Source organism: Lolium perenne, chromosome 4, assembly GCF_019359855.2.
Source record: "Lolium perenne isolate Kyuss_39 chromosome 4, Kyuss_2.0, whole genome shotgun sequence".
NCBI classification, from domain to species: Eukaryota; Viridiplantae; Streptophyta; class Magnoliopsida; order Poales; family Poaceae; genus Lolium; species Lolium perenne.
Genome location: NC_067247.2, coordinates 276294394 through 276320778, shown reverse-complemented (window position 1 = coordinate 276320778; position 26385 = coordinate 276294394). Strand labels below are relative to the sequence as shown.

At 48.5% G+C, this 26385-nt stretch overlaps 2 protein-coding genes across 4 annotated transcripts; both read right to left on the bottom strand.

Annotated features, from left to right (window-relative positions):
* Window positions 1–228: 228 nt before the first annotated feature.
* Window positions 229–18654, bottom strand: LOC127295478 (phospholipid-transporting ATPase 1). 3 transcript variants are annotated; one of them, XM_051325435.2, is made up of 7 exons: window positions 16728–18654; window positions 15616–15922; window positions 1841–2525; window positions 1643–1766; window positions 1332–1551; window positions 797–1255; window positions 229–691 (listed from the first exon to the last, which is right to left on the bottom strand). In XM_051325435.2, exons 1-7 carry the CDS (start codon window positions 18343–18345, stop codon window positions 481–483), a joined length of 3624 nt encoding a protein of 1207 aa, XP_051181395.1. In that variant the 5' UTR covers window positions 18346–18654; the 3' UTR covers window positions 229–480. The 3 variants fall into 3 exon arrangements, with proteins under 3 accessions (XP_051181395.1, XP_051181396.1, XP_051181397.1); XM_051325436.2 differs by lacking the exons at window positions 15616–15922; window positions 16728–18654 and adding exons at window positions 2928–3237; window positions 3337–4806; XM_051325437.2 differs by lacking the exons at window positions 15616–15922; window positions 16728–18654 and adding exons at window positions 2928–3234; window positions 3337–4806.
* Window positions 18655–23834: 5180 nt separating this feature from the next.
* Window positions 23835–25433, bottom strand: LOC127347647 (phospholipid-transporting ATPase 1-like). Its single transcript, XM_051373815.1, has one exon. It carries the CDS (start codon window positions 25416–25418, stop codon window positions 23835–23837), a length of 1584 nt encoding a protein of 527 aa, XP_051229775.1. The 5' UTR covers window positions 25419–25433.
* Window positions 25434–26385: the final 952 nt, after the last annotated feature.

Below are 26385 nucleotides of genomic sequence, written 5' to 3'. Positions count from 1 at the left end.
CGGGCCAACATGACCAGTTTCTGAATTTGGTTGGATCAAATAAAGTCTGAAACCCTCCTAACAGTTCCACTACAATTTGTGTGATTTCAGAATTTTAACTACTCTAGTTCGAAAAACCATATGGTTGTTCCAGATGTGTATTTCTGAACTCAACAAAACTGATGCTTGTACGTTAGCTCTTGTTGGGAGTCAGTATGGTCAGTTTGAGAATCTTGAAAATGTAAACACTTCCTGAATATGTACAGTTAACTGCTGTACGGTTTCTTTTCATATAAATTAACAAAAAATTGTACACAGCATGGCTACAAGAAATCTATCCTTTGGATAGTTGACAAGGAAGCAAGCAACAAGAAGCATGCTCACTGTCAAAAGAATTGCTTTATATACACAAAACAAAAAGAACCAAAGAAAATGTGTAATTTCTTCAAAAGGAGAAGGGTGTAACTCTAGCCTACCCGAATGAACAAAGATCTCCTACTCCTATGCTCGAGCGATTGTACTCAACTGAACTTCTGGATGACTGGCATCATGAGAATCTTGCGACTTCTCCATCTCTCTCGCAATCTGAATGTCACTGGGCATGAAATGCTCGCTGATAGCCTTTGCAGCAAAATGAGGGATCATGCCAACCACAATCACTGCTAGCAGCAATGCCCAAAACAATCCAGTTCCCATCACCTTGTAGATGGCCCTGTCATTCAAGCACAGAATCAGTAAACATGTAGGATTTTACTTTAAATTTGAGGAACATGTATGATTTGTTTCCTATAGCTAAGCATGTAGGATGAGTATTTACCAGAAACCGGGCAAGCTTGGTATAGAGTCTATGACGATAACACAAATCCATGTCGCCACAATACTGCCCCATATTGCTGCATGAGTAATCCAGGTCCATCTGATCACATCCATTGCAAGGTGAATGTTGACAAGAATGACAACAGACAGTGTCCACAGGTCTCCCAGGCTGGCGCTGTCGATTGCGCTGTTTCTGTATGCGAGGTAAGGGATGAAGAAAACTGCGACACTCTGCCAAACAGAGTCCATCATGATGAAAATAAATAGCCTTAGGTTGTAATTCTCCTCGCGCTGACCCGCACCGTAAAGTTGGGGATATTTTAGCAATGTGCTCCGACTCAGATCCTTGTCGAGAATGGCGACAACGATAGTCGGTACAGCGGTATAGATCACCGAATACAACACACTGCTCCACTCAGTAATTGCTGTTGTCAGGGTATAACCAGTGTAGAGTACATACCTGCCATGTTTAAGTCGTTTATGTTTTACTCTTAATGCAGATTGAACAAACTTGGTAATGAAGGGAATGCGCTTACCAGAAAAGGACAAAGACAAAAGTAGCATTTCTGTAAAAATTGTACAGAATCATGTAGCCCATTCTTTGGTAGTTCCAGTGACCATGAACTAACAACAGTGGGACAAGAAATCTGAACTGCCCCATGGCAAAATCTGAGGCCATAACAGCTTGCCTTCCCTCTTGCCCACTGATGCCGATGCCAACATCGGCCATTTGAATCATGGATACATCATTTGCACCTGAAAAGGATAATTTTATTTCAGATAAATAAAAGTTCAGTAAATAAAAAGGTAAGACAGAGTGCTGAATTAGTTCAAAAAATGTTTGTACCATCTCCAATAGCTAGAGTCATGTCACTCGTTCTTTTCTTTATCAGATCAACAATGCCAGCCTTCTGTAGAGGAGCCACCCGGCAACATAGAACAACATCACAAGCGATGGCAACTTCAAAAAGCTGCGAAATTGTTATGTCATGAGTTATTCATACCAAAATTACTCAGATGTGCAGATGCTAGTCTGATTGCGTACCTTCTCCTCCCGGTCGGTGTCAAAAATGTAGACGAGGCTGTTTCCGTCGATGATCAAAGCAAGGGGCACTCTAGATTGAGAGTCAGTTGATAATGACCGAAGCTTGTTAACCATGGAGATTGCATCATCTAGACTCTTTCGACATGACTCTCTTGAGTTACTATTGATTACAATCTGTGTCATCTCCCTTGTCAAGAGTTTGCAGGAGTAGCCGATAGAGATGGCGGTTTCTTGCTTGTCACCAGTCAGTACCCAGACCTTAATCCCTGCTTGCCTTAGTTTTTCAATTGCTTCAGGTACTCCTTCCTGCAGCTTATCTTCGATACCAGAGGCTCCCAGCAGGCGCATATTTCTTTCAATGTTGGCAGCCACGCTACGTAGTTGGTTCCCTCTTCCAAGTAATGCAGTGCTAGCCTTCTCATAAGCGATTTGCCACTCCTGAAACTCTGCCTGACTAAGGTCCCGCACGCCGATGACAAGTGTTCGCAGGCCCACTGACGAATATGAATGGAGATGCTTCTCAGTTGCCTGAACAACATCTGGATTCAGTGTTTTGTCGATGATTCCAAACATGGAACTATCTGCACCTTTTACAAACAGCTTGACAGTCTTGTCAGGGCAGCCAATTATAACCGACATCCTCTTGCGGTCGCTGTCGAACTCGTGAAGACCAAGAACATCGAACCTGCAAGGCAAAGTCCAAAGGGGATCATCAAATGAGCAAATGGTTTGTGAAAGTGAATAGTTATCGCCATTTGCACAAACAAACAATAGCCTACATCTACCAAACATAGAAAGTAGGTTAACTAACTCAACCAATTGCACTCATCAACCAATATTAGTTCAGGTGAAGCATTGCCTGAAGTTCTGCAGTTGCATCACTACCACAAGAAGACTGAATGTCATGCGGTGCAGGCTCCAAAAAGAGGACGCAAGCAACAGCCACAAATCAACAAAACCTCCACTAGCAATAAAAGACACAAATCAACTGCAAACTGGGCTAGTGATAACGATGAAAAATAAAAATAAGATCCAAACTTCCATTTGTCCTTATCCCCAATGCAAATCTATCATGAATGATGTATACCTCTGCTTTTGACCAAGGACGTCAATCACAATGTGCCCGGAGGTTCGCTCCACGAGCGCAAAGCCATAAGCCGCGGCGGCAGAAACTAATGCCTGCTCGTCCGGCGACTCGCCTTGGTAGTCGATCACCTTCTTCTTCGGGTCAGGGCCGTCCATGATCAAGGGAACAATGGTGTTGCATGTTGCTAGAGCAAGGAAGAACTCTCTGGTGTTCCTTCCTTGCTCGGTGTCACCCCCGTTCCTCACCATCTCCACCACCTCTCTGTCGACCTTCACCGGCACCTTCGGCACCCAAGCCGGTTCACCGTCTGCTATGTTGAACCAATCAAAAAGCTATCAATTCCTAGCCCAGACTCCCGGAATCGAAAGAATTCACACCGACAGGGGATAAGAGAGAAACTAGTCCCTACCGACAGGTCGCTGCCTCGCGATGTCACTGTAATCCACACCGTCGACGCTTGCGCACCGGAACTCCATCTTGTTCTGCGTGAGCGTGCCGGTCTTATCGGAGAAGATGCACTTGACCTGGCCCAGGTCCTCGTTGATGTTGAGAGCCCTACACTGGAACCTGGAGTCGGACGACTCGTCGTAGAGCTTGGCGTCCCGGATCATGAAGTAGGCCTGGCCGAGCCTGACGAGCTCCATGGAGATGTAGAGCGAGATGGGTATCATGATCTGGAACACGATGACCGCCATGAGGAAGTTGAAGACGATCTGCGCCGCGATGCCGTAGTAGTTGTAGTTCTTGTTTTTCTCGTCCTTGTCGTCGGTCTTTAGGTAGTCCTTCTTGTGGAAGAACTGCGCGAGCTCGAGGTCGGTCTGGTGGGCGCGCAGCCAGACGCCGGAGAGCGTGGCGACGACGGAGCAGAGCACGATGAGGATGACTGAGAGGAAGAGCGTCTCGCGGTTCATGTGCGTCTCGAGCCGGCTGCGCTTGGTGGGCGTGCCGGCGTTGTTGAGCATGGCCTTGGTCTCGCGCCCCGCGTAGACGACCACGCCGACGGCCCAGGCCGTGTTCTTGAGGTCGCAGCCCCGGAGCACGATGTTGGACGGGCCGAGCGGTATCCTGCGGGTCTCCCCGGGGAGCTCGAGGTTGGCCTGGAAGCCGTAGATGTTGCGGTTGGGGCGCTCGCACCGGATGACGGCCCCCGCGAGCCGGTCCAGCGGCGTGGTGAGCGTCTCCTGCTTCGCGTACCGGGTCTTGAGGTTGGACTCGCCGTCGAGGTTGAGCGTCTGCACGTAGGCGACGCCCGTGGGGTCGCTGGTGGCCAGGAGGACCATGTCCGCGGGCGGCGACTCGTTGGCCTCCACCCGCACGACGTCGCCGACGCGCACGTGCTTCCACTTGGCGGGCGCGAAATCGAGCTGGGCGGTCTCGGCGTCGCCGGGGGACGAGAGGACGGCGGCGAGGCGGTTGTTCTCGGCGCGGTCGGAGCGGTGTCTTCGCCAGTCCTCGTACGCGTCCTTGACGGCGGTGACGGTGAGGACGAAGGCGAGCGGCATGACGGACGCGCCCCGGCCGAAGACGGCGAGCTGGGGCAGCTGGTTGAGCACCGCGATGGCGAGGAAGTAGACGTAGGCGAGGCGGTGGAACTGCTCGAAGAGGTTGCGCGGCAGGAAGGTGAGCGGCGAGTACTTGGCGGTGCGCACGGCGTTGCCGGCGAACTCGAGGCGCTCGTTGGTGCGCGCCGCGTCGCCCACGCGCACCGCCCGCGCGTCCTCGTCGCCCAGCTCCTTGTGCGACATGGACATGGCCGACATGTGCCGGGACGATCCGTGGTGGTTGTCCTCGGCCATGGCTCGCGCTGACCGGCCCGCCGCGTCAGAAGGAGAAGGAGAAGAACCTCGAGTCCCCGCCCATGGAGCTCCTGGCGCGCCAAGTCAAGGTCAGATTTTGACCGGCGGATAGGGCGAGCAAAGCAGGGGAGGCGCAAAGCAGAGCAAGGCGGAGGAAATTGGCAACCAGGGAGGAAGATGAGGGATGGTTTGGTTGAAGCGGGCGCCCTGGGAGTAACTACGGCGAGTGTCGCATTAAAGTTGGGCTGCTGCTGCCGCCGCCGCAGAGGAATTTTTATTTCAGGGGAAGAAGAAGGATGCAAAGAGCGAAAAGATACGCGATCTTGCTGATAACCTGAAATGGATCGGTCATGGACCTCAAAATCCGTCAGAGGGGGAGTTGGTGAGGACAAAGGCACCGTTTTGCGTTTGGATGAGGGAAGAAGAAGAGAGACACTTGTAGCTAGGCATTGGGTTTTGTTGCCTCTCTGTGTTGTGCTCCTCTCATGTCTCAACGCAAAGTCTAACAAGTATAAAAGGGTTCTTGAAAAATAAACATTAGCTGCTAGTGAAGTCATCAAAGGCAATTGGAAATTGGATTAGGAAGGGCATTTTGATAATGCTCCGCTGCTGCTCATAGCAGCTTCTTGATTTTAGCCGTGAGGCAATGACGGAGAAGACACGGGGATAATGCCAACTGAGCTGTTAGTTTTATTTGTAAGGCGGCCTTAATTAATGTACTGATTAATACTCAATCAGTACAGAAATTGTAGAGCTGTCACTCACGCGTAGACTCGGAGTAGCGCAGACGGTGTTGTGGCTGGTCAAAAAAATTAGAACAGGATAGAAAACGGGCCCCTGGAAGCGGAGAGGCGGTGAGGGCGACTCGCCAAACATTTTCGTCGGGTTGGTACTTTGGGGTGCCGGCTGCTTTGCGTTCCGTTGTGACGGAGATGGTGAAGCTTCCAGAAACGCCAAATGGAGGACCGCTGACGAATCGATGCTTCCTCACTCGCTTCGTTGGTCAGAGAGGGTGTGCCAGCAGGCGTGGAAGGGGCCCCAGTTAAGATCAGTTAAACCAGGTGTACTTCATGTGCTAAGTGCACACGTCGGTTTTAAACCGTAGTAACTGTCTCAGAGGATCTGCATCCTCGGGCAAAGTTTCTTTTGGGATGTTCATTTCTATTGTCAAAAAAAGGGGGTGGAAGAGGATAATCATATAGTCCGTTTATTTATATGGATTTAGACGGAATTATCTTGAATTATCCTCGCAGATTTCCTTTTTGAATGAAAACTCACTATTATGCGAGGAGGAGGAGGAGCGGCGCATGTTGGTTTAACATGTCTAATTAGTGAAATCAGTGCTCTCCGTCAAGAACCGACCCCAATAGTGGTAGTCATGTGACAAAACGAAAGTCTTTGGTAGTTCTGTGACACGAATGCCTCAATTATGGTAGCTTTTTGTCATTTACTCCTGAACTAATAGGCATGTTGGAGCACCAACGGGTTTTTGATCTCATATCACCACACCACCTAAGTAGCTGGCCATTTTTTGAGCTCAATAGCACTCCTGTGTCGCCCCTACGGACAGGGGGTCAGATGGGCAAGCCGACGGTCAACATCACATTGGATTTTGGTGGTGGGTTCGTCCTGGCAGCGAGATAGAATGGCGGGTTGGCCTTATTAATGACTATATGGAGAGTTTTGTCGCCGTCTTCAATGAGCACGTCGGTTCGCTAGGCGGTCGCTAAGCGACACGAGTGGACACCGTCCTCTCGCTCCATATGTCTATCCACACGGCGATGGAGAAAGATGAGGACGCTAGCTTCAAAGAAGTGTGTGGAGCCATGACGACGTTGGCAACGATAGCGTGGATAGCCTCGACAACTTCTTCTCCAAGTAGTAACGGATTTTATTTATGTTTCTAGTTTAAATTATGTAAACTTAAAAAAATAGAATAAAAATCAAGGTTGTTAGATCTTTTAAAATTTTAAATCATATTGGGGTGAACTTTGGGGACCGCTGGTGCGTGCAACCATCCCGGCAACGGTTGCCAGTGTTTCCAATAGCTCTCTCCTGAAAACGAGTTGAGAGGTGTCGGTGGAGATGCTCTTAGGCTGGTGCCAACGCGGTCGATAGCGGGGGCGCTATCGCCCGTGGCGGGGCGGGAGGCGGGCGGGAGTGGGGCGGGACGGTAGCGGCAGGCGCTGGCTGGGGCGCCCGGCGGTAGCGCTCGCCGCCGCCGGCTACCGCCCGCGTTGGCGGCGTGAGCGAGGCGAGAGGGAGGCGAGAGGCGGGCGGCAGGCGCTGGCGACGCGGGCGAGAGTGGGGGCGATAGGAGGTAGGAGACGACCTGGTCGGTTTTTATTTTTATTTTATTTTCTTTCCTTCTTTTATTCTTTAAATCTCAGTTTTTATTTTATTTTCTTTCCTTCTTTTATTTTCTTTCCTTTTTTTACTCTTTCAGTTCAAAATACAAACACAAGTACACACTTGTCATATAGGCTATTTAGAAAAACAAGAAACATAATTTGTATTTTTATTAATTATTATGTAATCGGTAACATTTTTAGTTGAATAAAATAATTTTCTTGCATTATTTTGAATGTCTACAAAAATTCGAGTGAAATAACTTAATGTGAAAAAGAAATGGTGATGTGGAGGAGAGAGAAGTGAGAGATGGCACTATAGCCCGTGCATTGGCACCGTGGGGTGAGAGTGGGGTGAGAGTGGGGTGAGAATGAGGGAAAAAGCTGACGTGGCGGGTGAGAGTGAGGTGAGGCATTGGCACCAGCCTAAAAAAACAAAGTTTTTAAGCTCTATCGTCGTACTATAGTATAGGCGCAAGTATTTCGCGGTTGATCTGATACTCAGATACTGTATCCAATATATTCCTTCGAATTAGGCTTTCGCCCCGCTTTATAAATAAAGCCACACACGGCCAAACCGATACAAGGTAGAGGGGGAGACCTCTTTACAAAGCAGATCAAAGATAAAAAAAACAGAGAATAGAAAGGAGATGTCACACCCTCCAAGGTACAACCGACACTCCTAACTAAAGATGCACCCCGCCTCCTTGTGAAACCACCGGACAACGTCATCTCGTACCCACCAAGTTATTTGCCGGGAAGGGCCGCCTGCCCTCCCGCTCCGGGCCGTGGAGCGCCGATCCTGCCCGCAGACAACAAGTACCAGGAACCAAGACCCCAATGTCACGTGTAAAAGATAGGAAGCCGCCAAGTCCACCCTTCGCCGGGATCGAAGCACCGAGAGAGGATCTAAGCATGCCCGCCGATGACAACGAGAACCGCCCACGGGAATCCAAGCTCCACGACGACGCCCCCAAGAGGGTGACGACACAAGGTGCCGCCGTCGCCGAGACCAAGAACGGTCAAAGGTTTTCACCCGGAGCTCAAGCACAGGGGAGCAACCACAACGGTGCCCCCAAGAGGGACACGACACCCGCGGGCGCCGTCACCGTTGGCGCCAAAGCGCTGGGCTTTCGCCCGAAATCGACTCCCGCCGCACGACGGACCGATGTGCAGCCCGCCGTCATCAAACAGAGCCTCCGAGACCAGATCTGGGAGCCGCCACTGCCGAAGCACCACCGACGCCAGGAATCCCCGCTGCCCACTCCACGCCATCCCCATGTCCCAGGAGATAAGCCACCACCACTGCAACGTCGCTCGCCGTAGAGCCAAACGTGCAGCTTCCGGGGCCGCCGCCCCGGCATCCACGCCCAACCCAGCAACCGGCAGCCACCACCATACGGACCCGGCGGCAGGGCAAGGGGCGTGAGAGGTCGAGCCGAGGAATGAGCGGACACCGATCTAGCACGCGGTGGCTGCCAACCGAAGGCCCGCCTCGGCCCCGGACTGGTCGCGGCCAACGTACGCAGAGAGGCCCGCCAGCCCAGATCGGGCCCGCATCGGGCCCGCCCGGCCCGCATCGGGCCCGGATCTCGCCGGCGCCGCCACCGCCGCGCCGCGCCGCCCACCGTGCCGCCAATGGTTGCCGCCGTCGTCCCCCGCCCGGACCCTCGCGCCTCGCCCGCCGCCGTTGTACCGCAGCCCCGCCGCCGGAGGTGGAGTCGAGCCCGCGCCGCCCGAGACTGCGGCCGCCGCCGCGGCAAAGCAGCCAGCAGCAAGACGCCGCCCGAGCACGCCGACACCACCACGAGGTCACCACGCCGCCGGAGGACCGACCGCGCCGCCGCACCCTCGCCAAGTACGTGCCCTCGACGGCCGCCACGGCCCGCGCCGTTTCTCCGTGCGAGGGGGAAGGAGGGCCCCGCCGCCGCCAGCGCCCAGGCTTTGCCCGGCGACGCCGTCCGGCGGCGGCGAGGAGAGGGAGGAGGAGAGGTAGGGGCGGGAAGGAGGCGGCTAGGGTTCCCTCCCCGTCGCCCACGGGAGCGACGAGAAAAGGCTTTTGCATTACTGAAAAGGCTTTTGCATTACTTGCACGGCAATCACAAAATACCATCTCTCTCTGACTCGATGACTTTTCGCTACGCCAAGACTGCTGCTTTCTCTCTAACTTTCTCGCGTTTGATTTTGGATCAAGTCAACGTGCCCGATGGCGTACGTTAATTCAGCAAGTGGCCATATGATTAGCGCGAGCATATTTTAGGCAGGGAGAATCTTGACAGGAAATAGCTCTGAGCAGAGCACGCAGGCCATTAATCTTTCGCTAATTAAGCCGCCCTTCAACCTCCGTGCAATATGCTTGTACAGAGTTGACAATGAAAAGCCATGTGCCGTAGAAGTCTGGTACCATTCCGTTCTAGAAGCCCCACGCGTGACGATAGCGCATGCGCCATCGGAGGGAGCAAACCCTGTCCAATCTGCAGACCGAAAGCGCAGCCTAGGTCGCACTTAAGGCTGCTCATAGTGGGAGTAACATAAGGTGGTGTCATGCATAAGTTACTAGTCTATGTTACTACCTTCATAATGGAAAGTAACTTAGAGATGGTATCATGCAAAGTCTCATTTATTTATTAGTAGACTCATTTTATCTTGGGATGTGTGATGTTATGGTAACATAGCTAGTTATCACCTCCCTCTCTTTCTTCATTTATTGCTATGCCATGTCACCAAAATACCTTAAAATGTGTGATGTTACTACCCAAGTTACTCCCACTATGAGCAGTCTAAACTATGCCGCTCCTCGACCGGTCTCGCCTCTACGGGCATGCTCCTATTGGCCTATGAAAGTTTTAAATTCTAGAAATGAGTGACACATGAGTACAAACAGTTTGAAATCATTCTTGTGTGGTGCTGCTATAGTATAATTTCAAGATGTTGGGGTGTATCTATCATACGAAGCCGGTCTATCATATTCTAGGAATTCAGACGAAATCATGCATGAAGCTCCTCTGGTAAATATAGAAAACAAATCATGAGGAAGCTGGACAGAGATTTGGTGCACATGGGCACCAGTGATCTTGTTTTTTTTAAAAAAATAAAAATCATATTTTTGAGTTTCAAAAAATTCTGCAAAAAAATCCACACATAGTCAAAGATGTACCCCACAAACGTGCAAAAAATCAATTTCAAATACTTAATATTTTGAGCTACACAAAAATGACAAAATTGTAGATCTGAGTAGTCATTTTCAAATCTCAAAAACATATCAGATTTTGTCATTTTTCTCTAGCTCAAAATAAAAAGAATTTCGGATTGGGATTTTGCATGATTGTGGGATGTATCAATGACATTCTTCAGATCTATTTTCATGATTTTTATAACTTGTAAAAATATTTTTAATTTTTTTTAACATAGCCGAGAGCACTGGAGCTCGGGAGCTAAAAGCACTTTTCGAGAGGAAGCTACTGTATATTTGTTGTGCACTGTTTGTTGGCAGAAGATGGGCGTGCATTGCTCTGCACGACTTGAATTCCTGAAAACAAGTCGAGCTGAGAAAGCATTGTCCTAAAATGCAGGGCTCGTCGCCGTGCGTGCATGGATGGTCTGACATAGAGTGACTATCTATGTCCTGACCAGTGACCACTCCCTGTCGCCCGCACAGTAGATTTGACAAGTACAAAAAAAAAGATCGAGTTTTTTACGCTTGGATTTGATGTCTCCTTGGAAGGTAGGAAGAGTACCCCTTTCTTTTTTTCATTTGCAGTTTCCCCATTTTCTGCCCAATTTGACGCTCTCTCGTTTTCCGGTAAAAGGGGAAAGAAAGTAGACCCAAAACTACTGTTTGACCACACGGAAACCTCGTTAGTGAAAAGATTGCGAAGAGAAATTCTAGGGGGGCATGCCTTTGACCAAACCACTATCGGCCAGTAATTTTGGGAAAATCTTGGGTTTTCTCGTTAAGTGGAGCTCAGATTTCTAGCCAATGAAGCTCATGCGCGTTGACCAAAAAGGAGGGGCTTATGGAATTAATACTATCTTCTTCTCCCGTGTTTAGTTAGGTGTCTGAACTTGACCAATTTGGAGGATATAAAACGCACCCATGTGAGTTGAACATCTCGGAAGGATCCATCGTCGGAATCGTGTGGGATTGATCCAAGATTAGTTTGATCTGGTCAACCACGTTAAACAAGTATGGGCTTTGGCTAACGAACCAATGGGGCCGGCCGGAAAACTATTAGGTGCACACGCCATCACATGGTAAGCTACATCTACAAAATGATCTCAAAGTAAAACATGATGATTGTGATTTGCGGTGTAAGAATGTTCCATTCATTAGCAAATACTCGCTCCATTTTTTATATGTGAGGCCACTTCGTATTTTAAAGCAAAACTTTAACAAATAAAATGCAACTTAGTACCGCTAAAACAAGTGCATTTCTCCTTTCGTCATAGTCTAACTTTATAGTAGAGAATTGTGGACATACTCGTGACGTGGAATTAATATCTCTAAATACATCTTGCAATATAGTTTCTTATTATATTAATGTCGGAAATGTTGCTTCAATTTTTTTTTAAAGTTGGCCAAACTTCAAAAGGTTTGACTTATAACAAAACTAGAAATACATTTAATCGTGGATGGAGGAAGGAAGTTTTTTTTCTTTGACCAATAACACTAGGAGAGGACTAATGTTGGTCTAGTCCTCGGTAGTGAGGTAGAGAGAACGTGCGTTAATAAAGGATGGGAAGATATTAGCATGAATTTTGGAGAAATGATCGAAACGATGAATTAGCAGAACTTTTATATTTTCTCCGCTTTCCTATTTGCACCAACTGATGTAGGGATGAAAACGTAGCGGTAAGATTTCAAATTTTCTGCGGAAAAAGGTGAATCGCTGGAAATATGGAAACAGAAACAAAATTTCTAGGAATGGGAAACGAACATTTTGGGTGAAAAACATTCTTGTAATCTCACTTTTCACCCATAGATTGGTGCAAACGTTGGTATACCTTTTCGGGGAAAACAAAAGAAAAGTACCCTACTTTGGGTAAACCATGAGCGCAGAGTGCCCGGTAAACCATGGTGGACATAGCCCACTCAAAAACACTCGCTCCGCTCCACAGGGAGATTGCCCAGTTCTACTTGAACCTGTACCGTAGAGGTAAAAAGGAGGGTATACTTGTAGCGCTGGACGGCGACGGTGGTGGCGGTCTTGTTGAGCTTTGCCGTGCACGGCGAGTAGAGATTCGGAAGCGCATGCAGTGCCACATTTGGCTCCCAGCAGCGCACAGGCCGGCCACGCACACCCAGACGCAGGTGGGCCTAGCTAGGTAGCAGTCCAGAAAGGAAGCCTCGGAGGTACCGTCCTGTTCGGCCTGTTCGAGCCACGCACGGGCCCACGTAGCTTGTGCAGCACGGTTGCCGCACGAGCCAAATTATAGCCTTTACCGTACGTCAACCAGGCCCCGGTGCCGAGGGACCCGCGGGCTCAGAGTTTCGCGAGTGAAAAGTCTGCGGTACAGATTTGAAAATACTGGCATAATAATGACCATTTATACGCTCTGAATATTTTGCTTGTAACTTCGGTGAAGCTCTCAGTAATGGCAGTGGAAAAACAAGGCAGACCATTCTACAGGGAAAGTCCAGGTAGCCCGCGTGTGAGCGTACGCCACATGCATGCATGAGATCCTCGTGTTTAGTTTTGGTTCGTCGATCGGGCCCGCATGTTAGTCTCTGCTCACTAGTCACTAGCCCTATGTTATGGACCAAAGAGAAGTTTCTCAAATCTCAACGTTGGTTATCCTCCTTTGATGACTTGTTGACACGTAAACATCTTTGTTTTGCTGTTAGTCTCTGCTGGGAGGTCCAGGCATGCGCGCTTCTAGACGGTCCGGGGTTGAACCATTTCATATTCCACATTCGCATTCCCTTTTCCAATCAAACGGAATTAGTTCTCCAAGCGAGACCTGTCAAATCCATCCTCACCAAAGTAGGACCATGCAGCACTGATTGTCCCAAGGTCAAAGGCTATTGATATACTCCCCTCCGTCCCATAAAGTGTAATTAAAAAATATGTGCACTTTTACAACTATTAATATGTTAGTTCCAATAAATATAATAAAACTTATCAAGTATCATGAATAATAACATTAGAAACATCAAAATAGTAGATATGTTTCGTATGAGCGTGCTACATAGAGCAAGATATATTTAGAAGCAAAAAATGCTATACGCACGGGCAGATCTGTACGGGATTTGTTTACGGGCACGACATGGATTTGAGTGATTGAAAGAGAGTCCTACACCAGTTCTTGCAAGATCTCATGCGGTCGCTCGCTGGTTGCCAACTCAGCCCATAAAAAAATCTCGTACGAATCTCCCGTAAGTGTAGCATTCTTATCGTGCTGAAGCTAAGAAAGATTTTCAAAAAGAAGCTATAGCTTTTCTATTGTCTACGACTTTAAATTTCACTTTTGGTATGTTTGTAGGTTCTACTTCTATTTAAAGATGTTGCTATTACCTTGCGTTTATAAATAGTATACCAATTCAAATAAACAACTTTTACGTGATGCGATCAAATCTTGATTGGAATCCTTTAAAGATTGAAAGAACTGACTTACACAATACAAATATAGGGGAGGGGGCATCTGCCCCCCCCCCCCCCCCCCTCCTCCTCCCCCAAACTACCAATGGTTCAAGTTAAATAATAATGTATGTCTATGATTTTGCCCTACCAAACTTTCAGAACGTCCCCGCCACTGGGTGCAGTGGAGCATGCATGGCCTCAGTCAACACTGTTACCCTGGTCCATTTGAGAGCGCTCGTTTGAGAGTTGTGTGTTCATCCCCGTCTTCAGCCTTCTCCATTATGCAGTGGCGGACCCAGAGAAGATGCTGAGTGGGGGCATGTCATTTGAGTGGGGGCACTTTTTCTCTAAATTTGCAAATTTTAGTAAATTTGTTTCAAAATATGTACAAATACCAAGGAAAGTCAATATTTTGAGTGGGGGCAGCTCTACCTGGGTCCGCCCATGGCAATGCTATCTGGAAAGTAGGGTAGGGAGAGGCGCCCGTAGCACCGTAAATAGTAGTAGGGCTAGGTCCTAGGTCAGGTTTAGGATTTGTGTTGTGACAAATGCCGGCCTAGAGTGAACCGTCCCTGATGTTGAGCTAGCAGCATATGGTGACTTTCGGCAGCGGTGTTCCTCAAGTTCATTCTTACCGGACTTGGATTCGAAGTTGCGTGGCTTGCCTCAAGTTCTTCTCTACGTCGATGGATGGGAGGTTGTTGCCACTCCGATGACCTTTCTAGCCAACGAGGTCTGTTGTGTGTGGCTGCGGTAAGGTCATACCACCTTCTTCAACCTCCTAACCTCTTGCCAAACCGAAGGCCCTACTGCTTGGAAGCCATGGCTGAGTGCCATGGTCGCCTCGCCGCCCCAAGTGACGCTATCCCTAGCGACAAGGTGGTTCCCAAGCAAATCAAAGGACTTGGTCGTGTTTATGTATTGAGGACCGAGGTCCTTACTCTATATCGTAATTTTATTTTTATTTTGGGTTAACCATTTTATATTTCTGTTCAAAATTAATGGAGCGGCAGGTCCGAAAAACCCTTTTATGTTAAAAAAAAACCCAGAGAGCGAGGGCTTGGTGAATTGGTCACCATCCGACGGCTTTGGTCGGAACCACGGTCGGATACAGATAATTATCACGGAATGTTCTCCTCACTTTCATCATGGTGGCACTTGAGACGATCGAGCATCTCGTGGTCAAGGGGCTAAAAGGTCTTGAGTTTGAATATTCCGTTTGCCGTGGAGGCTTCGGCAGGGTACATGGTAAGATGCAATGGCTGATCGCTAGAAGAAGTTGACGGTTTTGGATGCCCGGACCAAATAGTCAAGCCGACGGTCCAATCATGCTGGGAAATAATATGGTTTACACCAAGCATTTGTATTCCCTGATGGCGACGCACGGCTTGATCAGGACAAATTCAATTCCCCCCCTCAACAGCAACTCTATGTCAGCACTGATTTCATGAGTAGCCGTGCTGAAAGTACCATTTCTATTCTGTCGAGAGAAAATTCATTTTTTTTATGCCAGCACGGTATCCTGGCCAGGAAAATGCGATGCCCGTACGCTATATAACCATGGAATACTAATGGCTGTTATTGCCCTAACCTGAAAAAGCCTAACGGCTTAAATAACGGTTAGTGGAGTGGTTGACAGTTTAGCCGCCGGACCCAGGATTTGGTGACACCAACGGAACACTGTACTTTACCCCTTGTCTCACTATATGAAGTCTGCCTACGTATATGTCACTGTCGCTCGTATCACAAACTCCCACAGTTTCCCAATTATTTGTATGCCAAGTGACTATCCACATATGTTCCTAATCCATCAATCAATCAACAAGACAAACAATTTCACCCAGAATACATGCAATAAAATCAAACCATAAGCAAAGCAATTCTATTTCACCAACAGCAATGCAATCACAAGCGAAAACAAAAATACAAAATCATGGGTAGGATGGTACAGTATGTTCCATACCTTTGCCTGGTGCCGAACACGTCGACGATGATGTGGCCGGAGGTGCGCTCCACGAGCGTGTGCCCGTACGCCGCCGCGGCGTAGACCAGCGCCTGCTCGTCCGGCGACTCGCCCTGGTACTCCAGCACCTTCGCCGCCGGGTCCGCCGGGTCCTCCTCCACGATCGGCACGATGGTGTTGCAGGTGGCCAGCGCCAGGAACAGGTCGCGGGCGCGCGCGGCCATGGCGCCCGTCCCGTCCTTGAGCAGCGCCGTCAGCTTCGGGTCCGTTCTCACCGGCGTCTTCGGCCTCAATCTCACGCCGTCCACTGCAGAAATTAACAGAATGTCCCAGGGAATTCGTATCAGATTGATTGCTGCTTTCTCGTGATCATCGAAAGCTGCATTTGGTTTCAGTTATGGCTCTGAAATTCGGAGAAACGATTGTGACGATTCGTCGTTATCGCTGCATTGAAACTGAAAACATTCCTAAAGAATGCAACATGTTGTATTAGTTGGGCATCGGAGGATTCTATATTCATCGGAGGAACACGGCGGTGAACCATCGTCTCTGATCCCAGGGTTTATCTTTCACATGGCTGAATGGCCTGACAGTCAAAATGGGAACAGGAATTCCAGGTCCACGTAGCTTAAAAGTCCTATACTCTAATCGTCAGAAGAGGTCGCCTTTCCCTTTTGGGCTCAAAAAGGGGGTGAAAAGTTCATTCAGAAGTTAGACCTGAACAGTCACATAAGTAATCAGTGATGAATAGTACACTAACGTCTAGATGGTGAAAGTTTTTCATTTTCTCGCCGGTTATCTAACTCTCGGAATTTGTCAGCGTTTGCAATCCACGAACTGAAGACTCGTGTGCCCAGTTCTGGATCAGCATCTAGAGAAACCTCAAATTGTAGCACATGTGTGCGCTCGAAATAAGCATGGTGGCGTTATTTCTAGCACGCAATATACTGACAACGACAACAACTGACGCGTCTAGAGTTGTGCTCTAGAAGTTCTCTGACTGTCAGATAGTCTACCGCCGCCACTACGAATTGTGGTTGGTCAACCAGAGCCGAATCAACACTAAAACGAAATTACGGGAATTTCCAACTGAATAACGGGAACTTGCTTACCAAGCACGGCGTTCCTATCCTCCCCTCCGCCGTCGTTCTCGCTGAAGTCACGGCCGTGCACGCTGGCGCACCGGAACTCCATCTTGTTCTCCGTGAGCGTGCCTGTCTTGTCGGAGAAGACGAACTTGATCTGCCCGAGGTCCTCGTTGATGTTGAGCGCCCGGCATTGGAACCTGGCCTTGTTCTTGTCGTCGAACATGTGGTCGTCCTGCACCATGAAGTAGGCCTGCCCCGCCCTCACGATCTCCATGGATATGAAGAGCGCGATGGGGATCATGACCTGGAACTGGATCACGCCCGACATGAACGTGAACAGCACCTGCGCGCCCGTCCCGAACCAGTTGTACTTCCCGACCTCGAGCGAGGAGTAGTCGTATTTGCGGAAGAAGGGGATGACGCCGAGCTTGTCGTTATGGTCGCCGAGCCAGATTCCGGCGAGGAGGGCCACGACGGAGCAGAGGACCACCAGGGTGACGGCGAGCGCGATGGTCTCGCGGTTCATTTGCGTGTCGAGCCGGCTGCGCTTGGACGGCGCGCCTGAGTTGTTGAGCATGACTTTGGTGTCGCTGCCGGTGTACACGGCGACTCCGATCGCCCAGGCCGTGTTCTTGAGCTCGCAGCCCCGCAGCATGATGCTGGAGGTACCGAGGGAGACGGCACGGCGGCCGTCAAGGTCTACGGTCGCGAGGAAGCCGTAGATGTTGCGGTTGGGTTTCTCGCACTTGATGACCCCCGCGAGCGCCTCCGGCGGCGTGAGCATGGTTTCCTGCTTCGCGTAGCGCGTCTTGAGATTGGACTCGCCGTCGAGGTTGATGGTCTGGACGTAGGCCACGCCGGTCGGGTCGCTGGTGGAGAGCAGGACCATGTCGCACGGCATCGTCTCGTTGGCCACGACGCGCACCACGTCCCCCACTTGCATCTCCTTCCACCGCTTCGGCCGGAACACGCCGTCCACCAGAACAGACGCAGTGCGGTTGTTCTCGTTCTTGTCCGACCGGTGCCGCCGCCAGTCCTCGTACCCGTCCTTCACCGCCGTGACGCCGAGCACGAACGCCAGCGGCAGGATGCCCGCGACCGGCGAGAAGACGAGGAGCTGCGGCACGAAGTTGAGCGCCGCCAGGATGAGGAAGTAGACGTTGGCGACCCGGTGGAACTGCTCGTAGAGGTTACGCGGGAGGAAGGTGGCGATGGAGTACTTGGCCGTGTGCACGGAGTTGTCCGGGAGCACGGCGGGCGGCGCGTTGGTGCGCGGCGCGTCGTTGATGTAGACGAACCGCGCGTCCTCGTCGCGGAGGTCCCGCTGGGAGCCGAGACGCTCGGACGCCGATCGCCGCGTGGACGACCGCGAGACGCCGGGGGTACCCGACCGGGCGGTGCGGAAGCTCTCGATGGACGGCGAGGCGGATTCGGGCTTGGAGGAGCGCGAACGGAAGTCCGCCGCGAAGTGCACGGAGGACGATCGTAGCGACCGCGACTGTATCGACATGGACGGCGAGTGCTTAATTATGGGCGACGGCAACGGGTCCGGCAGCCTGCCGGCGGGCAGGTCCATGTCTGCCTCCGCCGCCTCATGCGACGATTGCGCCGGAGGGTGCAGCGGTGGCCTTTCTGGTCGCATGGTTTCTGTATGACTGTCTGTACGTGCTTGTCGTACTAACTAAAGCAACAGAGGTGCTTGGCGGCAAACAAGAATGGATTTAGCGAGGTGAGGAACAAGAAGGGATCACTGGAATTAGCAGGATTTGGCCAAGGTTTTGGAGGGATCGCCTTGGTCGTTTGCGAGAGACGGGCGGGGACTACGAAGGAGATGCAAGTCTGCAGCTGTGCTGCTAATGTACGGGGGAAGAAGACGAGAAGCTTTGCAGCGATTGCGAACAGAGCTGAATGTTTTTACGGACTAGAACTGGAACTCTAGAAGCGATGAAGAACGCAGACACGGGGCAAGAATAGTCAGTGGACGGCGGGCGCTCAAATTGGACCAGAAGGCGTCAGCGTTTGATTTTGCGCCGGCGCTCATGCGCATGGACCCGGTTCACGGGGTTTAATGGCTTAATGCGGCGGCAGCCGAGGCCGGAGTTTGCCAGGGTGAAAGAGGGCTCTTCAATACAAAAACAAAACAAAAATGTCCATATTTTTCTTCCATCTTCATTGATTCAAAATGACACATACTAGTGGAAAATTTTTGAAGCTAGAGAAGAGAATGGGAACAAAGAGACTATAAATGTGGACGGTTTGTCTTTGTTAAAATATGAAAATATGCCAAAGGAGAAAAGAAAAAAAATGTGCTAGTGGAAAATTCATTATTGAAAGATAATGCTCAAGAGACGATGACAAAGAGTGTGTTGAAGAATGAGCTAACAATGCAGAAACTTCGTCGAATGGAGGAAGAGAATGCTAGACAAGCTGCAAAATTGGCTTTCTTGGAAAAAACGAATCATTGAAATGGACTCTAAAAAAGAAAAGATTGGGGCCAGAGATATGGAAGCAAAATGAACTACTTCACAAAACCCTGCAGAAAGTAATTGACAGAGTGGAACTAGCAGAAGTAGCAGAAGATGAGAAGGAATAACAGATTTATGTTATAGAATGATAAGGCTAAGGAGGAAGATGGGAAGGATTATGGATCCAAAGAGCTTCTTGACTGTACTACTAGTCAGGAATAAGTGGAGTCTTTCTATCCAAAAATTAATAAACCATGCAAGTGGTAAAGAGCCATCAGACATGTAGACGCCTAGGGAACGGAGGAATATTGAAGAAGATGTGGTTGCCTAAAGGATAGAGGAGACTCGAGCGTGGAAGAGATAGCTAAAGAGAGGGCGGCAGCTAAAGACAATTACGGTACAAACCATGACACTCATGATGATGACAACTCTGATTATGATATAGAAAGCCCAATTGGTATTGATTTAGGATGTTCTCTACTCATGATAGAAACCAACTTAGATATTATGAGAAAATTAGAGAAAGCTACATATGATGTTATTATGCAATAAATGAAGGAGAATCATGTCTTTACTGAACCTTGCTCCCATGTACATATTGAAATATGGGAGGCATATTTTCAAGAGTTATGTTCTGATAATGATAATTCTGATCTAGATAGAGAGGAAGAATTCTTTGAAAAGCTTCAGGAGGTTTTCTTTGCGAACAAGAGTTGTAAAAATAAATAACCGAAAATGAGTTGTGGAAAAATTATTGTTTCTAGAAAATGAAGATTTAGAACACCTAAAAAGAAAACGATAATTTTTTAGGATTTATCTGGAATATTAGTGGGGCTAGAGATGATATTTTTAAAAAAGTTAGTGCGGAATCTATTATTGATAAGAGAGTGGATTTCATGGGGTTTCAGGAAACTATGAAACAAACACTTTCTAGATGTGAGTTGCATAGCATGTGTGGTGGTACAAAATTATTCTTGGTTTTAGGCCGCTTCTAGAGGCATATATATATCTTGAGGTATCTTGGTGGGAATTAACTTGGATAATCTCGATGTTATGGAAAATCAGAATGGAGAATAGTATGTTATAGTAATGGTGCATGATTGATAGGCTGATTTTGTTTGGAACTTGATAATAGTATATGATGATGCACAACCTGACGGGAAAGCTGCTTTCTTTGCTGAATTGACCATGGTATGTTATGGCAATACTATGCCCTTCCTTGTTGGAGGATATTTTAATATAATTAGGAATGTCAATGATAAATGCAAGCATGTGGTGATGAACTGGAGCTTTGTATTTAATACTATCAATGAATACCGAGCTAATGGAAGACAACATACATGGACACATAATATGCAAGATCCCACATTCGAGAAACTTGGCATAATTCTAATATGCCCAAACTGGGAAGAGAAATAACACCTATCCGTGGAAGTAACAATGGAAAGAGAATATTCAGATCATACGCCTTGAATAATTGACTCAACAACCTATTTCAGACTTTGAAATGTGTGGGTTGAGAGGGGTGGTTCCAATTTAACTGATCCAAGGTTTCAATTGCATGTTTAGTTGGAGCTGGCAGTTGATACATCTCAAATGTATCTATAATTTTTGATGCCCCATGCTTGTTTTACACTAATTGCTACATGTTTTGTTTACACTTCGTGACACTTTTATACATTTTTCGGCACTAACCTATTGATAAGATGCCATAGTGTCAGTTCCCTATTTTCTGCTGTTTTGTATTTGAGAAACGTTGTACAGGAAATATTCTCGGAATTGGACGAAACAAAAGTCAAAGTTCCTATTTTCCCGTAGCAAAGACAGAGTCTAGAGAAGAGACGGAGGAGGGCCACAGGGTGGCCACACCTACCCTAGGCGCGGCCTAGCCCTAGCCCGCGCCTAGGGGTGGTCTGGGGCCACCAGGCCTCAACCGACCTCGCCCTTCCGCCTATATAAAGCTCCCGACGCAAAAACCCTAAATATACCAGCCTCCATCCATGAAAAGTTCTGTAGCTCCGCCGCCGTCGCAGACAAGATATGGGGGGGGGGGGGCAGAAGTCTCTGTTCCGGCACCCTGCCAGGACGGGGAATTGCCCCCGGAGCCATCTCCATAGAATCCATCGCCATCTAAATCGTCGTTGCTGACTCCCATGATGAGGAGGGAGTAGTTATCCCTCGAGGATGAGGGCTCTACTGGTAGCTATGTGGTTTATCTCTCTCTCCCATGGTGTGATCTTTATGTGACCATGAGCTTTGTAATCTAGATGTCGTCATGCTATTCAAGTGAACTTTACTTATGTGATCTCCAGAGACTCCTTGTCCCACGTGTGTAAAGGTGGAGTATGTGCACCGTGTGGGTCTCTTAGACTATATTTCACAGAATACTTGTTCACTGAATTATGATTTGAGTTGGATGTCTCTATGAAATTGTGGTGTGTTAGTACCGCCTATGAATGCTCAAAGTGTAGCGTGGGGTGTTCCTTAGTGCTTGGGAATACATTTTTATGGTTTGCTTTTGCATCCCTGGACGGTAAATTAGTGTTCGTTATCCAACCGGAGAGTCTTTCAGAGTAGCATAGTGAAGTGCTTATATTTATATTCCTTTATGATATCATTGTTGAGAGTGACCACTAGTAAAAGTATGATCCCTAGGCCTTGTTTCCAAACACCGAATCACCGTTTATTTACTGTTTTACTGCATGTTTACTTGATGCCATATTTATTTCAGATTGCTATTACCACTCATATTCATGCATATCACTTGCATTTTACTATCTCTTCGCTGAACTAGTACACATATACACATGACAAGTGTATTGGGTATGTTGGGGACACAAGAGACTTCTTGTATCTTAATTGTAGGGTTGCTTGAGAGGGGTATCTTTGACATCTACCTCCCTGAGTTCGATAAACCTTGGATGATCCACTTAAGAAAAACTTGTTGTTGTTCTACAAATCTCTGCACTTGGAGGCCCAACACTGTCTACAAGAATAGAAGCGTGCGTAGACATCAACAATGAGGACTAATTCTTCCACATGAGGTTTCCCAACAAAGCCAAGTTGATAGCTTTCAAAGAATTTACTTTGTTGGGCACAACTACAGTGATAAAAGTTATTAATTGTCCGGACCCCAAAAGGTCACGCAAAAGGAAGGCTTCACACTGTATGGGGTAGTGTTGTGGAGGTGATGCATTCTTAAAGCTATTTCTTCGGTATGTGTGAAGTAGGATAAACTCTTGGTCCAGTGTTGGAAATTGACATGGACACTACATGAGGAAATCAGATTCAAGCATGATGTCAAGAGATATCAAGAAAATACATGCAGTTACAAAGATCACTACCAAGGATTTCTTCTTCTATGAGATTGGCTTTAAACTGGAATCTGTAGTGGAACATGGATGTTCAATAGCAATAAAAAATGACAAATGAGGAGATGTTGGATGGAAATGCAAGAGAGGATGGTACGCAAGAAGATAGAAATAATAAGGAAGCTAGAGAAGAGAATGGGAACAAAGAGACTATAAATGTGGACGGTTTGTCTTGGTTAAAATATGAAAATATGCTAAAAGAGAAAAGAAAAAATATCCGGTGGAAAATTCATTATTGAAAGATAAAGCTCAAGAGACGGTGACAACGAGTGTGTTGAAGAATGAGCTAACAATGCAGAAACTTCATCAAATGGAGGAAGAGAATGCTAGACAAGCTGCAAAATTGGCTTTCTTAGAGAAAAAAAATCATTGAAATGGAGCCTGAAAAAGAAAAGAATGGGGCCACAGGCACACAAGGAAAATGAACTACTTCACAAAACCCTGCATAAAGTAATTGAGAGAGTGGAACGATGATGAGAAGGAATAACATATTTATGTTAGAGTTAAGGATAAGGAGGAAGATGGGAGGTAGTATAAATACAAAGAGCTGCTTGACTATACTACTAGTCAGGAATAAGTGGAGTCTTTTCATCAAAAAATTAACAAAGCATGCACCGTGGTAAAGAGCCACCTGACGTGTAGACGCCTAGGGAGCGGAGGAATATTCAAGAAGATGTGGTTGCCTAAAGGACAGAGGAGACTCGAGCGTGGAAGAGATAGCTAAAGAGAGGGCGGCGGCTAAAGACAATTATGGTACAAACCATGACACTCGTGATGATGATAACTCTGATTATGATATTAGTTCTCCCATCATTTTACATAAATCTAATATTTTGTTGGCTAATATAGCAAGCCAAATTGGGATTGATTTAGGATGTTCTCTAGATATTATGAGAAAATTAGAGAAAGCTAGATATGATGTTCTTATGCAATAAATGAAGGAAAAGTCCTGTCTTTACTGAACCTTGCTCCCATGTACATATTAAAATATGAGATGTATATTTTGAAGAGTTATGTTCTGATAATGATAATTCTGATCTAGTCAGAGAGGAAGAATTCTTTGAAAAGCTTAAGGAGGTTTTCTTTGCGAGAAGAGTTGGAACAGTAAATAACCAAAAATGAGTTGTGGTAAAATTATTGTTTCTAGAAAATGAGGCAAGTGAGTGAAGTGTCTAGATTTGTGCTCTAGAGTTCTACTATGAGCAGTTCTTTTCCTAGTATCACATCAGATAATCTAAGACCGACACTAGGAATCTTGATTTGTCAACCAAAGCTTAATTAACAATAAAACAAGGTTACGGAAATTGGAACTGAAAAAGTGAAAATTGCTTACCAAGCATTGCATTTCTATCCTCCTTGTCTCCACTGGAGTCGCTGAAGTCGCGGCCGTGCACGCTGGCGCACCGGAACTCCATCTTGTTCTCCGTGAGCGTGCCCGTCTTGTCGGAGAAGACGTACTTGATCTGCCCGAGGTCCTCGTTGATGTTCAGCGCCCGGCATTGGAATCTGGTCTTGCTCTTGTGGTCGAACATGTGATTGTCTTGCACCATGCTGTATGCCTGCCCCGCCCTGACCATCTCCATGGATATGAAGAGTGCAATGGGGATCATGATCTGGAACTGTATCACGCCCGACAAGAACGTGAACACCACCTGCGCTCCTACCCCGAGCCAGTCGTACTTCCGGACCTGTAGCGAAGAGTAGTCGTTCGTGCGGAAGAAGTGTATGATCCCGAGCTGGTCGTTATGCTTGCCCAGCCAGATTCCGGCGAGGAGAGCCACGACGAAGCAGAGGACCACCAGGATGACGGCGAGCGCGGCGGTCTCGCGGTTCATGTCCGTCTCGAGACGGCTGCGCTTGGACGGCGCACCTGAGCTGTTGAGCATGACCTTGGTTTCTCTGCCGGTGTACACTGCCACCCCGATGGCCCACACCGTGTTCTTGAGCTCGCATCCACGGAGCATGATGTTGGATGTGCCTAGGGAGATGGCGCGGCGGCCATCCAGGTCGACGGTAGCAAGGAAGCCGTAGATGTTGCGGTTGGGCTTCTCGCACTTGATCACCCCCGCGAGCGCCTCCGGCGGCGTGAGCATGGTTTCCTGCTTGGCGTATCGCGTCTTCAGGTTGGACTCGCCGTCGAGGTTGATGGTCTGGACGTAGGCCACGCCGGTCGGGTCGCTCGTGGACAGCAGGACCATGTCGCACGGCATCGTCTCGTTCGCCACGATGCGCACCACGTCCCCTACCTGCATCTCCTTCCACCGCTTCGGCCGGAACACACCGTCCACCAGCACCGACGCCGACCGATTATTCTCATTCTTGTCCGACCGGTGCCGCCTCCAGTCCTCGTACGCGTCCTTCACCGCCGTCACGGCGAGCACGACCGACAGCGGTGCAGTGCCCGCGGCCGCCGAGTTTACATGGAGCTGCGGGATAAAGTTGAGCGCCGCCAGGATGAGGAAGTAGACGTATGCCAACCGGTGGAACTGCTCGTAGAGATTGCGCGGGAGGAAGGTGAGGATGGAGTACTTGGTCGTGCGGACGGAGTTGTTCGGGAACATGGCCGGCGGCGCGTTGGTGCACGCTGCGTCGTTGATGTAAACGAACCGCGCGTCCTCGTCGCGGAGGTCGCGCTGGGAACCGACATGATGCTCGGACGTGGATCGCCTCGACACGCTGAGCCTCGACCGGGCGGTGCGGAAGCTCTCGAACGATGGCGAGGTGGATTCGGCCCTGGAGCGCGACCGGAAGTCCGCCGCGAAGGTGACCGAGGGCGTGTCTGCGGCGGACCGTGCCGACCGCGACAATCTCGACGGTGACGGTGAGTGTTTCAGTATCGGCGACGGCACCGGGTCCGGCAGACTGGCCGGCAAGTCCATATCTGCTCCGGTCGCCTCCTGCGACGATTGAGTCAGAGGAAGCAGCGATGGACGTGGCGGCAGCACTGACCTTTCTGATGGCATGGTTTCTGTACGATTGTCTCTATGTGTGTCGGACTATCTACTTAGGGCATCTCCAGCGACGCATTTTAGTGTCCACGCGTGTCCGTTTGCGTGGCACAGCGGACGCTGAAATGACCGTTTTCGTCCGCGTGTCCGTTTACGTCTGGGGTTGGCTCCAGCGGCCCGACGCATTTTTTTTCTTCTCTTTTTCATTTCAACATAGTTCCAAATATTACAAATTGGAAGATTATTTTACACAAACTAATACATAGTTTGGAACATGGTTTACACAAACTAATACATAGTTTGTACCATGGTGGACACAAATATAAATATTTTAAAAATAGAAACCAGTTGTGTTGATTTCCGTATGTTCGCTGCTGACATAGGCATCCCAAATGGGCCTGCCGAAGATGGTACCCGGGGTTTACTGGAAGCCCAATACCCGAAGAATAAGAAGATTCGGGAGCCCAAGATTTACTAAGGAAAGATAGAGTTGTAATAGGAAGTGTTGTTTGTGATCTGGCGGGATGAGTTAGAAACCGTCCCGGACTATGTAAACTTGTATAGCACGAATCCCTCGGCTCCACCTCATATATAAGGGGGAGTCGAGGGACAAAGAATAAATCGAATCATTGTCTGCAAACCCTAGTTTTCATAGTCGTCGAGTACTTTTCGGCTGAAACCTTCGAGATCTACTTGCCCTCTACTTCTAACTAAACCCTAGCCTATAATCCATAGGCATTGACAAGTCAATACCTTGTCAATTGGCGCCGTCTGTGGGAATTAGAGGCGTAAGGAGCTGATCTCGATGGCACGCTCAAGATCTTCGACATCGTCAACCGCAAGCAACACAATGGATCGAGGTAAACAGATCGCTACTGGTCTTGTCGATTTTGTTCCT